This window comes from Pseudophryne corroboree, chromosome 7, assembly GCF_028390025.1.
Source record: "Pseudophryne corroboree isolate aPseCor3 chromosome 7, aPseCor3.hap2, whole genome shotgun sequence".
Lineage (NCBI taxonomy): Eukaryota > Metazoa > Chordata > Amphibia > Anura > Myobatrachidae > Pseudophryne > Pseudophryne corroboree.
In genome coordinates, this window is record NC_086450.1 from 437,593,219 (window position 1) to 437,605,710 (window position 12,492).

A 12,492-nucleotide genomic window follows, 5' to 3' on the forward strand; every position below is an offset into this window, starting at 1 on the left:
CAGACCAAAACCGAGATTATAAGGAAGGTAACATAGTAAGGAATTATAAAATTTCAATATGCTTCTGTGCTCAGAGAATATATAGTTCTCCAAGGTAAGTGAAGGTTAATATTATTAAAGAGAGAACTGTACCTGAAATTCAATTATTTATAATTATATTAATCAAGCCTACATGCAATCTGTCCAATTGTCTTAACAGACATGAATTGTATAGACTAATGCATTCACGCAGAGGGGAATTTCAGCAATGTAAAGCTAGTCTGGAAAAAATAACTGACATGCTAAGCTTTGCAATTTTAACCTTTTCTTCAGAAAGTCTGTAAGAATCCATATGTAGATTATCGGTGGCATTTAATGATCTAATATAATACACAAGGAGGACGTGTAGCAAATATAACAACCACTGCCAACTATGCAAAAATTTCAATATGCTTCTGTGCTCAGAGAATATATAGTTCTCCAAGGTAAGTGAAGGTTAATATTATTAAAGAGAGAACTGTACCTGAAATTCAATTATTTATAATTATATTAATCAAGCCTACATGCAATCTGTCCAATTGTCTTAACAGACATGAATTGTATAGACTAATGCATTCACGCAGAGGGGAATTTCAGCAATGTAAAGCTAGTCTGGAAAAAATAACTGACATGCTAAGCTTTGCAATTTTAACCTTTTCTTCAGAAAGTCTGTAAGAATCCATATGTAGATTATCGGTGGCATTTAATGATCTAATATAATACACAAGGAGGACGTGTAGCAAATATAACAACCACTGCCAACTATGCAAACCTAGGCTATTCAAACACAGTGGAGCCAAGAAGGCATCTCTGACCACTTACCGGTTATAGCGAATTTTCCACTTTATGATTCTGTATACATCAAAACAGTCTGTGTATACGCTAAAGCACACAACAATCAATATTCTTATCCCAATTGCACAAGTGTTAGATAAGTGTTCCTCAGGTTGCATTCACAACAGCATGCCATAGTTAGCAAGAATAATCATTTATTAACCAACCTGTACATATTGTTTTCCACTGTATTCATTCTACCTACAACAATGGCTCAGCCATATTACTTGCTGTACTAGTTATATGTGTACATCCGTGAGCTCTCAAAATAAAGAATTGAAGAAAAAGATACTATTTGATGGATTTTACATTTAAAAGGTTAAATGTATAGACTAGACCGGTCTAGACAATTCTTGTAAATATAACCTACGCTACCGTGGAAAATGTTTAGGACAGTCCCGTATTTCCAGTTTATATTGAAGCTTAAGAAATTCAAGTCCAGCAAATAACCTGAAATGGGGCAAATATCAGTGGTAACTGCTAGAAGATTAAAAGAAAAAAAAAATTCTAGGTTAGCTAAAACTGAAAAATAATGTAAGTCTCAGAGTTCTAAAAATAATGTCTTTTTCAGAGAACAAGTAATGGAGTAATAACTGTTCTACAGCAATGATATAGAGGCTGCCTGGGCTTTAAAGCACCGACAGTGGGCTACTGAAGCCAGTGTGGTTGCCAGGCGGCAGTCAGTGGGCTACTGAAGGCTGGAAGGAGGTCTTATGAGCCGATGAATCAAAATGTGAAATCTTTAGCTCATTACACAGGGTTTATGTATGACGTCGGGGAAGCGTAAGGATGATTCCTCTGTGTTGTTTGGTTACTTTACTAAGCACTGGCTGTTTTATTATTAAAAACATTGTGGGCTTCATAACTGGCACCCTGAACCAAAAAGGGCTACTACAGCATACACCAGCCACAGGTGCTTCCTACAGCAAGATAATGACCCAGTACCTCCGCGCTATGGGGGTAATTCTGAGTTGATCTCAGCAGCAAGTTTGTTAGCAATTGGGCAAAACCATGTGCACTGCAGGGGAGGCAGATATAACATGTGCAGAGAGAGTTAGATTTGGGTGGGTTATTTTGTTTCTGTGCAGGGTAAATACTGGCTGCTTTATTTTTACACTGCAATTTAGATTGCAGATTGAACACACCACACCCATGTCTAACTCTCTCTGCACATGTTATATCTGCCTCCCCTGCAGTGCAAATGGTTTTGCCCAACTGCTAACAAAGTTCCTGCTGCAATCAACTCAGAATTACCCCCTATGTCAGAACTAACTCTGAGGAAAAAAAACATGACAGCAGGATTCAAATTATGGAATGCCCGTGCGGTCTCCAGACTGACACACAATCCAACTGTTTTGGGACAAACAGGACAGAAGGGGGGGAAAGCAAAGCAACCCACAGGTGCAGCACATTTGTGGGAACTTCTACAACAGTGGTGGAACGAACTTCCTACACAATATTTGATTTCCATTGAAGAATGAATGCTGTGGATGTGTTCGCTGGCTGTGCAACAGGCGACTACTTTCAGGAGTTAAATATGTGGATGAGATTTCTCCAACCACCTACACACCCCAATGTCATCCCTGTGGATGCCTATGGATGGACCCTGAAGGAGAAATATTTATATGGTTTCTTTTTTTTTGCTCTAATAATTTCATGCTTTAAATTCAAAGTACACCGACACACGAACCTGTGTAAACCTCAATAAAAACTGGAAAAATGGGGGTGTTCTAAAACTTTTAACAGGTAATAAATTGGTAGCGCATTGTCAATAAGGGTTTGCTAGATACAACCTATTAGAGAACGTATCTGGCATTAACCGACTGTATAGCATCTCCAACTGTTGTGGGCCAGACGTATGGAGTTCCCTTCCTACAGCCTGCCCCCACGGCGACGTCATCTAGCTGACATTAGTGGTTTCAAGGGAGAAGAGAAAAATGCTATTCTGTATGCTTGGCTGAATCCCAACAAAGTGGGGTATTCAATTAGGGATGTTTTTTCACAATTTTTTAGGGCGAACAGGGATTCAGCAGGAGCAAAAAACAAGTGGATCAGTGAATCCACGTGTTTTCGCACTTGCGAAAACGCGGCCCGCTAAAAGGCAAAGAAAAAAGTGAAAAATCATTGGTGAAAATGCCTTAATAAAGTGTGAAAACGGCTCGCAATTGAATACTCAGGTGTTGACCCACTAAAAAAACAAGCAAACGTTTCATGCACAACAATGGTTATGGTCATGCTAGTGGGAATTCAGGAATAAAACAACAAAAAAAGACAGCAGTTCCCCGACTATCATGCCACAGCAAATTGGGGTAAACATTTTCACCTTCAAATGTGTTTTCATTCTAAATGAAACCTGAGGAAGAATGAAACAATTACTCTAGTTAAAGCAAGTTTTTTTTGAAAACGCAACAAACGCCAGCTGAGTCTAATCAGTCTGTCTGCTGTATGAACTCAATACAGCGGCCACACCCAACTGCATTTCCAAACGCAATCTCTCCCAGAAACCATGATGGAAACTATAAATGATCAGCAGAAGGCTGAAAGGGTAGAAAGGACCAACTCACCTGCGTCACCGTTCTCATGGGTCACCGTGTGCTGAACCGCCACCTCTGTTCCACCCATCACCATCACACGGACGTCCACAGTTTCACTAGTCCTCAGCAGAGACGGGCACACAATCTGCATATCCTCCGGTAACCCCTCCACTCTCAGCTCCTCAGACACAAGGAGATCTCTGCGGCCCAGACGTAGAGTCACCGTCACGTTATAAAGCCCAGGCTGAGCGTACCTGTGCGTGACGTTCACCTCGCTAGTGCTGAAAATCTGGTTGTTCCCCAAGTCCCAGACCAGAGGAGTAACGGGCACCGGAGCCCTGACCTGTAAATGTACAGCTTCCCCCAGTTCGTATGTTTCTCTGGAGATGTGTAATGAGGTGAACGACTGAGCGCTGCCAACATCATGGATCACAGACAGGCCACAGTCAGACAGGACCGACGGTTCATCGCATAGCTCCTGACACTCAAGAGACGCGTTGGTGGGGGCAGTGTCACCACACAGGCAGCCACGCTCAGCGTCTAGGGCCCAGTGGCTGTAGAGCTCCGCAAAGCACTGGGCACTGCAAGATTCATTACCGGGATGAGCCAGGGAGATGGGCGTGAACGTCAGCGCAAATTCATCGCCTGAAGACAGATTGCTGGGGCAATAGAGAAGATCGCCTCCTGCAAAGAAATTAAAGGTTCTCGTTTACAGCTCACACATCTTCACCTCTACCATCGATGATCATATATTCCACAATAATAACAGTGGACACTTACACTAATAAAACTGTACATATAGGAAATATATAAAAAATAAAGTATATATTTATTGCGAATAAAAATCGAACGGGGCTGAATTAAGGAAATAATTACATAGTTACATAGTTAATGAGGTTGAAAAGAGGCAAAATGCCCATCGGGTTCAACCTGTAATCTGTCTTAAGCCGAGTTCATTATAATGTCCCAATTGAAATAATGTTTTATGTTTAGTTATCGACTGTAAATCATGTTCCTCCCAGATTAACAATGTCAATATTTTAAATGCTATAACCTTGGATATCTTTTTCAGTCAGAAATGTATCCAATCCGTTTTTAAATGAATATATAGAGTCCGCCATTACCACCTTCTCTGGCAGGGAATTCTAGATCCTTATTGCCCTAACAGTGAAGAACCCTTTCCTACGTTGCGTATGGAATTTTCTCTACTCTTGCCTCAGCGAGTGATCTCGCGTCTTATACAGAGTTCTTTTAATAAACAATTCCTCTGATAACTCTTTGTAATTTCCCTTTATATATCTGAAGATATTGATAATGTCTCCTAATACAGTATATATTTTTTTCCTCCGTAATGTCGGACCCAGGTCTGGAAAACAACAGAACTTGCAAGATGCAATTGTGTCCTGTTGCAAAGAGACATCAAGAAACATGTTTCTCCAGGTAAAAGTTATTTTTGTATATTTATGAGGGTCATGATTTAACATAGTTGCTATAAATTTCCCCCATAAACTTTTGTAGAATTACTGGGTGTCGGGACAATTACCCGATGCACAACGCCAAGAGGTAGTGACCTGGAAACATGGAATGTAAAAGAGGTGTGGCCAGTGGATGGGGTGTGGTTAACTGTTTTTACCTCCAATGAGGTCAATCCAATAATGGATGAGGTATAAGTACAGTGAATCCTGGCCATGACACAGGAGAATATAAAGAAGCCCTATATGATGATTCTATAAGTTTATTATTTCTATGGCTGTTACTCACCACAAGTGGACTTGGAGAACGACACATTGAGTAGCTGCTGGCCAGACGCCGTGGCGGGCCGGTCACAGAGGGCGGAATCCCACTGCTCGATTCTAACCTCATTATCAGCAGCCCAGCGAGGGAGCCAGGAGAGACGGCAGTCACACAGCCAGGGGTTGTCACTCAGGTATCTGCAGATGAATCCCAAGGAGTCCGTTCAATTACAGACCTGCACAGTTTATACAGCCTGCAAAGCTCTGGATGCAAACTAACCCTGGCCCATGTCAGACAGACAGCGGAATAATGCATACGACCCATTTTTGCCACAGAGGGAGGTCAAATTTCCACCAAAATTTATCAATGCAATTTTCCCCCCTGGACTTCCATTTAATCTCAGGGGGGTGAGAGGGGTATTGCTAAAGTCATCTGAAGGTGGAATATCCCAGTAAAAGGATAGATAAGTACAGATTTGACAGGCATAGATTTCCACTTACAGTTCTGTTAGATTCTGCAGTTGTTCCAATAGTCCTTTGTCCAGGGTTTCAATGCTGTTGTTCCGGAGATCTCTGGAAAAAAATGGAAATATTCTATAAGAACCTCTGACACAATTTATCTATATCCCACAGATCATTCGATATTTTAGAACATTGTTTAAAGTGCACTAGTCCCCTGTAAACCGCACAACATAACCTGCCAGGGACTAACTACGCTACCGATATACAAGGTGTAGGAAACAGGGCCAACTTAATACCGGGAACGTGGATAAGGTCACAGGTTAAAATACATCTGAAAAATATTAAAAATGATAATTGTACGATCTTCTAATAAGGTTTCTATTTTCACTTTATTTTATTAGACAATGTTAACAAAGATTTAGCATGCCGTAACAGCAAAACGGTGGCAGGACATGCTGGGATGTTTAGTTCAACAGCAGCTGGAGGGCTACATGTTAAATCCCCTTGCAATAAGGCAACCTGAACTGTAGCTTTCCTACAGCACTGTGAAAAGCGGGGCTCAACGGAATCACTTGTGTGCATCACACCAAAATCAATCACTGCTGAGCATTCATCGTTCTCTCAATCTCAAAATAATATTTCAGAAAACAGAACAAATTAGATTTATAAAAATAGGTGCATAGGATATGGGTAGTAGTGTCCATAGCAACTAAACAATTGATGGGCAATAGTAGGCCCTAGGGCTTTGTGGCTTTCCAAACCTTCACCCTAGGTCCTTATGCAGTTTATAGGGCCACACTAGCGGCACTATAAGGGGATATTCAATTCAGCGCATTATGGCGGCTACGTGCACAAACTCACAGAAGGCTGATTCTGCTCACAGCCTACGGTGGTGCAACAGAAGTTATAACCTGATTGGTTGCTATCGGCAACACCACACTGTTCGTGCTCCGATTTTGAAAATTTGAGAAACGTAACAAAGCATTTAAAATAGTGAAGGCCATAAGAACAAGAGGTCAGACCGTGAAAACAGAGGGACGGGGAAATGTAACAATAATCCGCCGTTAACAAGGAGCAGCCAATAGACTATGATGATGACAATCCACAGTCTAGAGATAAACATATTTTTGATCTGTGTTTAATACATAAGGCTGAGCTCATCTGTTACAGCACATGCCGGTTACACCACTACCGCGGTCTGCGAGGCGGAGAGGGTGGGACAGCGCTGGAAGTGTGCTGTCAGTGAGCGTGCTCCCCGGAGAGCCTGTTGGACTATTGATAAAATGTGAGTTGTGTAAACTTTCCCACGGATGCAGCGATGGCGGTGAGGTAATGCTGGACATGAATCAGAAAAGCTTCAAATCCCAAAAATAGCTTAAGACAATAACCTACCCACTGCATTCCCCTAACCCCCTGGTGTACATGACGATTTAACCCTCTGCACGCCACGGGCACTCCGGAAGCAGTAGGATCATGCTCCCAGCCAACCAAGTTATGGTGGAAAATTCAAAACATTAGACACTGCATGTGGCCTTATTCACCCGTATTGCAGAGAAGTCCTGCTTTATATCCAAAAAACCTCATGTTTACTTATATGACAGCACCCAAGGGTGTGGTATGACTTGTCAACTGTCATTAGGTCGACATTCAGATCTACCCGGATGATATGTGGACATGATGAACTGTTGACAAACCATCCCTGGTGATCTAGTGGTCTCTCACCTTCTCTCGACGCCAGCGCAAACGTCCGGGTCCTGGCGGCCACATGATGATCAGTTCCAGTGCAGGCATCTGAGGATCAGCATTTCGGAGAGTATTTCTCCCCTGTCCCTAACCCAACCCTTGGTGCCTAACCCAAAGGGCATCAGGCTACAATCGCTGCCGCTGCAGCGATCGGGACTGAATTAGGCCCTATGCACATGCTACACAGTTGTATGTTATCCATGTGTGCATGCCATGAGAAGGTCGTACATGGCACTGCCACCAGTGATGTCATACCCTGCAGACCTTAATGCCCCACATCTCCCTCCACACCCACACTGCAAGGGACCCACACTCATAGAGACCACTAAACTAACAGGTTGGGCCAAGGGGCCAGTGCTTCTTCTAGTCCTGTAGTTCTGTAACAAGCTCTGAATGTACAGCCACATGCACAGTGTCTCCTCAGAAGTCATCGTCCACTTGCTCAGGGCAGTCCTTCCACATGGCTGCTCCTGCAGGGCTCTGTGCTCCTGTCATGGGCAATTGTACGATGCCTGCTTGGCGAGCCTGCCGCTTCCTGACCCCTACTGGGGGACAAGCAACGTTGCTCACAAGGGATCAATGACATCATATATACAAAACACACTGTAAGTTAAGTAGTAAATTCAAACCATTAAAATTATGTCTTTGGAAAACCTGGGGAAAAAGGCAGGCCTGTATACACCGACATGCAGCTACAATTTCTCTGGCTTTAATAAAGTATATTGCAGCAACTATTTTGACATAAACATATATCAGAGGGTGTATTACAGAGCTGAATAATATCCATGAACCAAATGTAGTTTTACACTTAATATAGCAAATACAGGCGGGGGGAAAAAATCATGTGTCTTTTTTTTTTTTTATATACATAAATTACAGGCAGGCTATAAGAACAAGATTGGCATTTATTATTTTCACTTGTTTATTTCTTCATGCCGAGATCATGGATTTAAGATTCTGGACTACCATGGCAACCACAGTCATATGGTATATGATAAAAAAGAGCAGGGAGGCTTTGGAACACCCCTCTGGGCTTTGTCTGCACTGTAACATCCTCCCCCTCTGGAATCACATGACATGTTGAGAGCTGTGAGCCTGTGTCTGTGTAGCTGACTGGCTGTGTCTGGCAGCCATCTTTTGTTTGTCACGCAATGGGCGGTATGTACTAAGCATTGCATCCGCGATTCGATACATCCCGCCACTTATCAGGTACATACTGGCATTAACACCACCTGTTTATTTAGTAATGCGATTAAAATTGCAAAGGACAGCTCTCCCGGAAAAAGCTGTCCTTTGCGATAGAAGAAGGACTTCTGGGTTTAGGACCTAGGAGCCCATAAGCTTCTATTGGGTAATGCCATATAAAGATTGTGTTGCCCACTGTGTCTAACCTCCGGACTGTGTCGCATTCCAGAGCTTGGCACACATGGAAATGCGGCCAAAACAGGATTTTCAGAGTTTTGGACGCATTTACGGTTTTAGTACATCCTGCCCAGAGAGAGTTTTTAATGATCTATAGGTGACTAGCTAAGGAAACTGCAAGCATATAGGAGTGCTAAATTTGCTTTTCAAAGCAAAAACACACACATATATATATATATATATATATATATATATATATATATAGATAGAATTGCTGCTATTATATGTCCAATAAGCTTTATGTCAGTCTGGTAAGAGTTCGCGGCTGGTACGTGAAGTCCGCAGAAGATTTGATTTGCATCAACTTGTGGGAACAGAAGGAGGGAAAAGGCATAAGAAAAAATATCTGAGAGAACACGGCGTTCCCAGAGAGTGGAAATGAGAAACATGCGGTGAGTCAGGAAGATGCTACAGAGGGTCCCAGATACTAACAATCACTTATTACCCTACATGATGAGTAATACTGTACACATGCAATAGGAAAACACTCGCCATTTCTAAGTATGAGCTTATTATCACTTTAATTCTTTAACAAACTAGCTCATTATATATTTGCATATTAAAATAAGTAAGAGACGTCATACTGTTCCTTGTACTGGACGTCTACACACATTAGAAGCAGCCATTTTGTAGCCTGCACCAATGTTGATGAGTGCCTCCCATGTGTCAGTGAGGGATGTAGTTGGCAGAAGACTGGTGCCGGAATCCCGACACCCATCAGAATGCCAACACCAGAATCTTGACAGTCGACATCTCGAACGTAAGTATGCCGGGAAAGGTTAAGGTTAGGCTGTGGGGAGAGGGTTAGGCCCTGGAGGAAGAAGTTAGTTTCCCGGCTGTTGGGATCCCGGCGGTCAGGATACCGACGCTGGAATCTCGACAGCCAGGGGAATTCCGGCAGCCGGAATCCCGACCGGGTCCATGAATCCCCACTCGGGGGGTGGTCTACGCCACCCCACAATGGGGAATAAATTAGCAAAGCTCGCCACAAGACGTGTAGCGTGTCGATCACAGCGAACCCGCGGGGGGACATGCTGCGCTTGCCGTCGGGATCCCGTCTGACGGGATTCCGGCAACGGTCTTATGAATCCGGCCCGGGAGGGGGGGGGGGGGGGGCGAAGAGTTATGGTTAGGCTGCAGGAAGGGAGGGGGTTTGGGTACGGCTGCAAGAAGGGAGGGCAGGGGTTAGAATGTGTGTGGGTGGCGCAGGGTTTTAGGCTGCACGAAGGGAAGGATAGGCTTGGAGATATTATGCAAAATCATATTTGTTTACCTTTTTCAGGGGGGGGGTGCAGGGTCATTTCTAGAGAGGAGATGAAAACCTTGTAGAATGTGAAGAGCAATAAAGTGGAGACAGATAAAGTACCAGCCAATCAGCTCCTAACTGCCATCTCACAGGCTGTGTTTGAAAAATGACAGGTAGTAGGTGATTGGTTGGTACTTTATCTCCATTCACTTTACCTCCACGCAAGACTTAGCAAACAGACCTCACAGCCTGTAAAATGACAATTAGAAGCTAATTAGTTTATCTCTCTCCAAGCTTTGATACATCTCCCCCGTAGACAGTAGAGTACCAATGGTGAAGTTTAGTGGTCATGTCCCTTTAGATGGGTGTGGTATGTAAGGTCGACAGTAACTAGGTCGACAGTAATATTATACGGTCGACAGGTCAAAAGGTCAACATTCAGTGACCGGGAACCCCAATTAGTGCACCGTGTCCCCTCGAATGCCTCACTTCACTCGCCATGCTTTGGGCAAGGTTACTATTCCCAATTGTAGTCCGCGTGGATCGTTAAGTATGAAAAAGTTAAAAAAAGAAAACATTTTTGAAAAACTTAGGTCGACCTTTTGACCTGTGGACCTAGAACATGTTGACCTAGAGACCCTGTCGACCTACAGTAGTTACTGTCGACCAATAGTGGTCGACCTAGACACTGTCGACCTAGAGACAGGATACCCCTTTAGATAACCCTTTTCAATGGGATGTAGTTATGTGACAGGCGGTCTTTCTTCCCTGCGCCGGTCTCCCAATACCAACCTCTTTCAATAAACCTTAGTCCATGAGTGCAGAGCAGAGAGAGGTAACTGAGGGGGTGGTCTTCAGTTTGCCGGCTGTCGGGATCCCGGCGCACAGTATACCGGCGCCGGAATCCCGACAGCCGGCATACCGACACTTTTTCTCCCTGCTTGGGGGTCCACGACCCCCCTGGAGGGAGTATAGACAGTGTAGCGTGCCACCGTGCCCGCAAGGGGCTCATTTACGCTCGCCACGATGTCGGTATGCCGGCGCCGGTATGCTGGTCGCCGGGAGCCCGGCCGCCAGCATACCCTACTACACCCACCGAGGGACAGGAAGAGCTGACTCAGAAGGCTATACATACCAGGTCTATTGATTGGATGTCTAAACAAATAATAAAACAATCATTTAGACTTAACGCTGAACACTAAGCACATTCCTGATGTAAATAATTTACTTTCAAGTGGGCATGTCACGTTTATATTTTGGAATGGCGTGATAACGAAACGGTACCTGTTCTGATTTGGATTGCAACATAAGATTCTAGCAAGACCTTTCTGACTGGCAGCAGGTGTTATTGGACACATAGTAGCACCAGAAGCGTAGTAGCATTATTTGCTACTTTGCGTCTTTATAAAGTCACACAGCGCTGCATGGCTCAGTTTTTTGTGAATTCATAGGCTACAGACTGGCAAAATGGCTGCCAGTGCAATTTGTGGGCGATGGGTACCCCAGAATACGATCGCTTTTTCCTGCCTTGAGGCCTGATTACAAGACAGTTGCAAATGCGGTTGCAGCTGCGATCTCGTATGCAGCATTTAGGCAAAATTATGCAAATGTCACAACTGCAGGTGTCTGTATTGAGCAGCCCACTGGCGGTGTCTCAGATCCACCGCTTCAGCATAAAGACGCAGTCATCGGTTCAAGGGTCTCAAGGTAATATAAGATGGACAGTGAGCAAGTCTGCTCAGCGTACTGGCTGGTCTCTGCTCCTCGTAAATCACCCCACAGCGCCGCAGCGTACACACAGTAACACAATGACAGCGATTGGACTTACATAAAATTCAGTGCCCATGTTGGGCAGATTTAAGGAAGTGGAACTTTTTGAAGGAGCAGAAACCATGCATTCAAAAAATAAGATTTTACTCACCGGTAAATCTATTTCTCGTAGTCCGTAGTGGATGCTGGGAACTCCGTAAGGACCATGGAATAGACGGGCTCCGCAGGAGACTGGACACTCTATAAGAAAGATTTGGTACTATCTGGTGTGCACTGGCTCCTCCCTCTATGACCCTCCTCCAGACCTCAGTTAGGATACTGTGCCCGGAAGAGCTGACACAATAAGGAAGGATGTTGAATCCCGGGTAAGACTCATACCAGCCACACCAATCACACCGTATAACTCGTGATACTATACCCAGTTAACAGTATGAAATACAACTGAGCCTCTCAACAGATGGCTCAACAATAACCCTTTAGTTAGTCAATAACCATATACAAGTATTGCAGACAATCCGCACTTGGAATGGGCGCCCAGCATCCACTACGGACTACGAGAAATAGATTTACCGGTGAGTAAAATCTTATTTTCTCCGACGTCCTAGTGGATGCTGGGAACTCCGTAAGGACCATGGGGATTATACCAAAGCTCCCAAACGGGCGGGAGAGTGCGGATGACTCTGCAGCACCGAATGAGAGAACTCCAGGTCCTCCTCAGCCAGGGTATCAA

General features: G+C 44.0%; 1 protein-coding gene across 4 annotated transcripts in view; it reads right to left on the reverse strand.

Annotated features, from left to right (window-relative positions):
* PKD1 (polycystin 1, transient receptor potential channel interacting) overlaps positions 1 to 12,492 on the reverse strand; it is a 189,039-nt gene that overhangs the window by 79,592 nt on the left and 96,955 nt on the right. For 3 of the 4 annotated variants that reach the window (XR_010182127.1, XM_063934899.1, XM_063934898.1), the window contains exons 2-4: positions 5,621 to 5,692; positions 5,148 to 5,317; positions 3,417 to 4,070 (exon numbers count right to left, since the gene is read on the reverse strand). Coding sequence is in view for 2 of the 4 variants with exons in the window: in XM_063934899.1 (XP_063790969.1) it covers positions 3,417 to 4,070; positions 5,148 to 5,317; positions 5,621 to 5,692 (896 nt within the window). In the remaining 2 variants the exon portion in view is untranslated. Of the gene's footprint in view, positions 1 to 3,175; positions 3,198 to 3,416; positions 4,071 to 5,147; positions 5,318 to 5,620; positions 5,693 to 12,492 lie in introns of those variants that run through there. The other variant, XM_063934900.1, reaches the window with a different exon arrangement.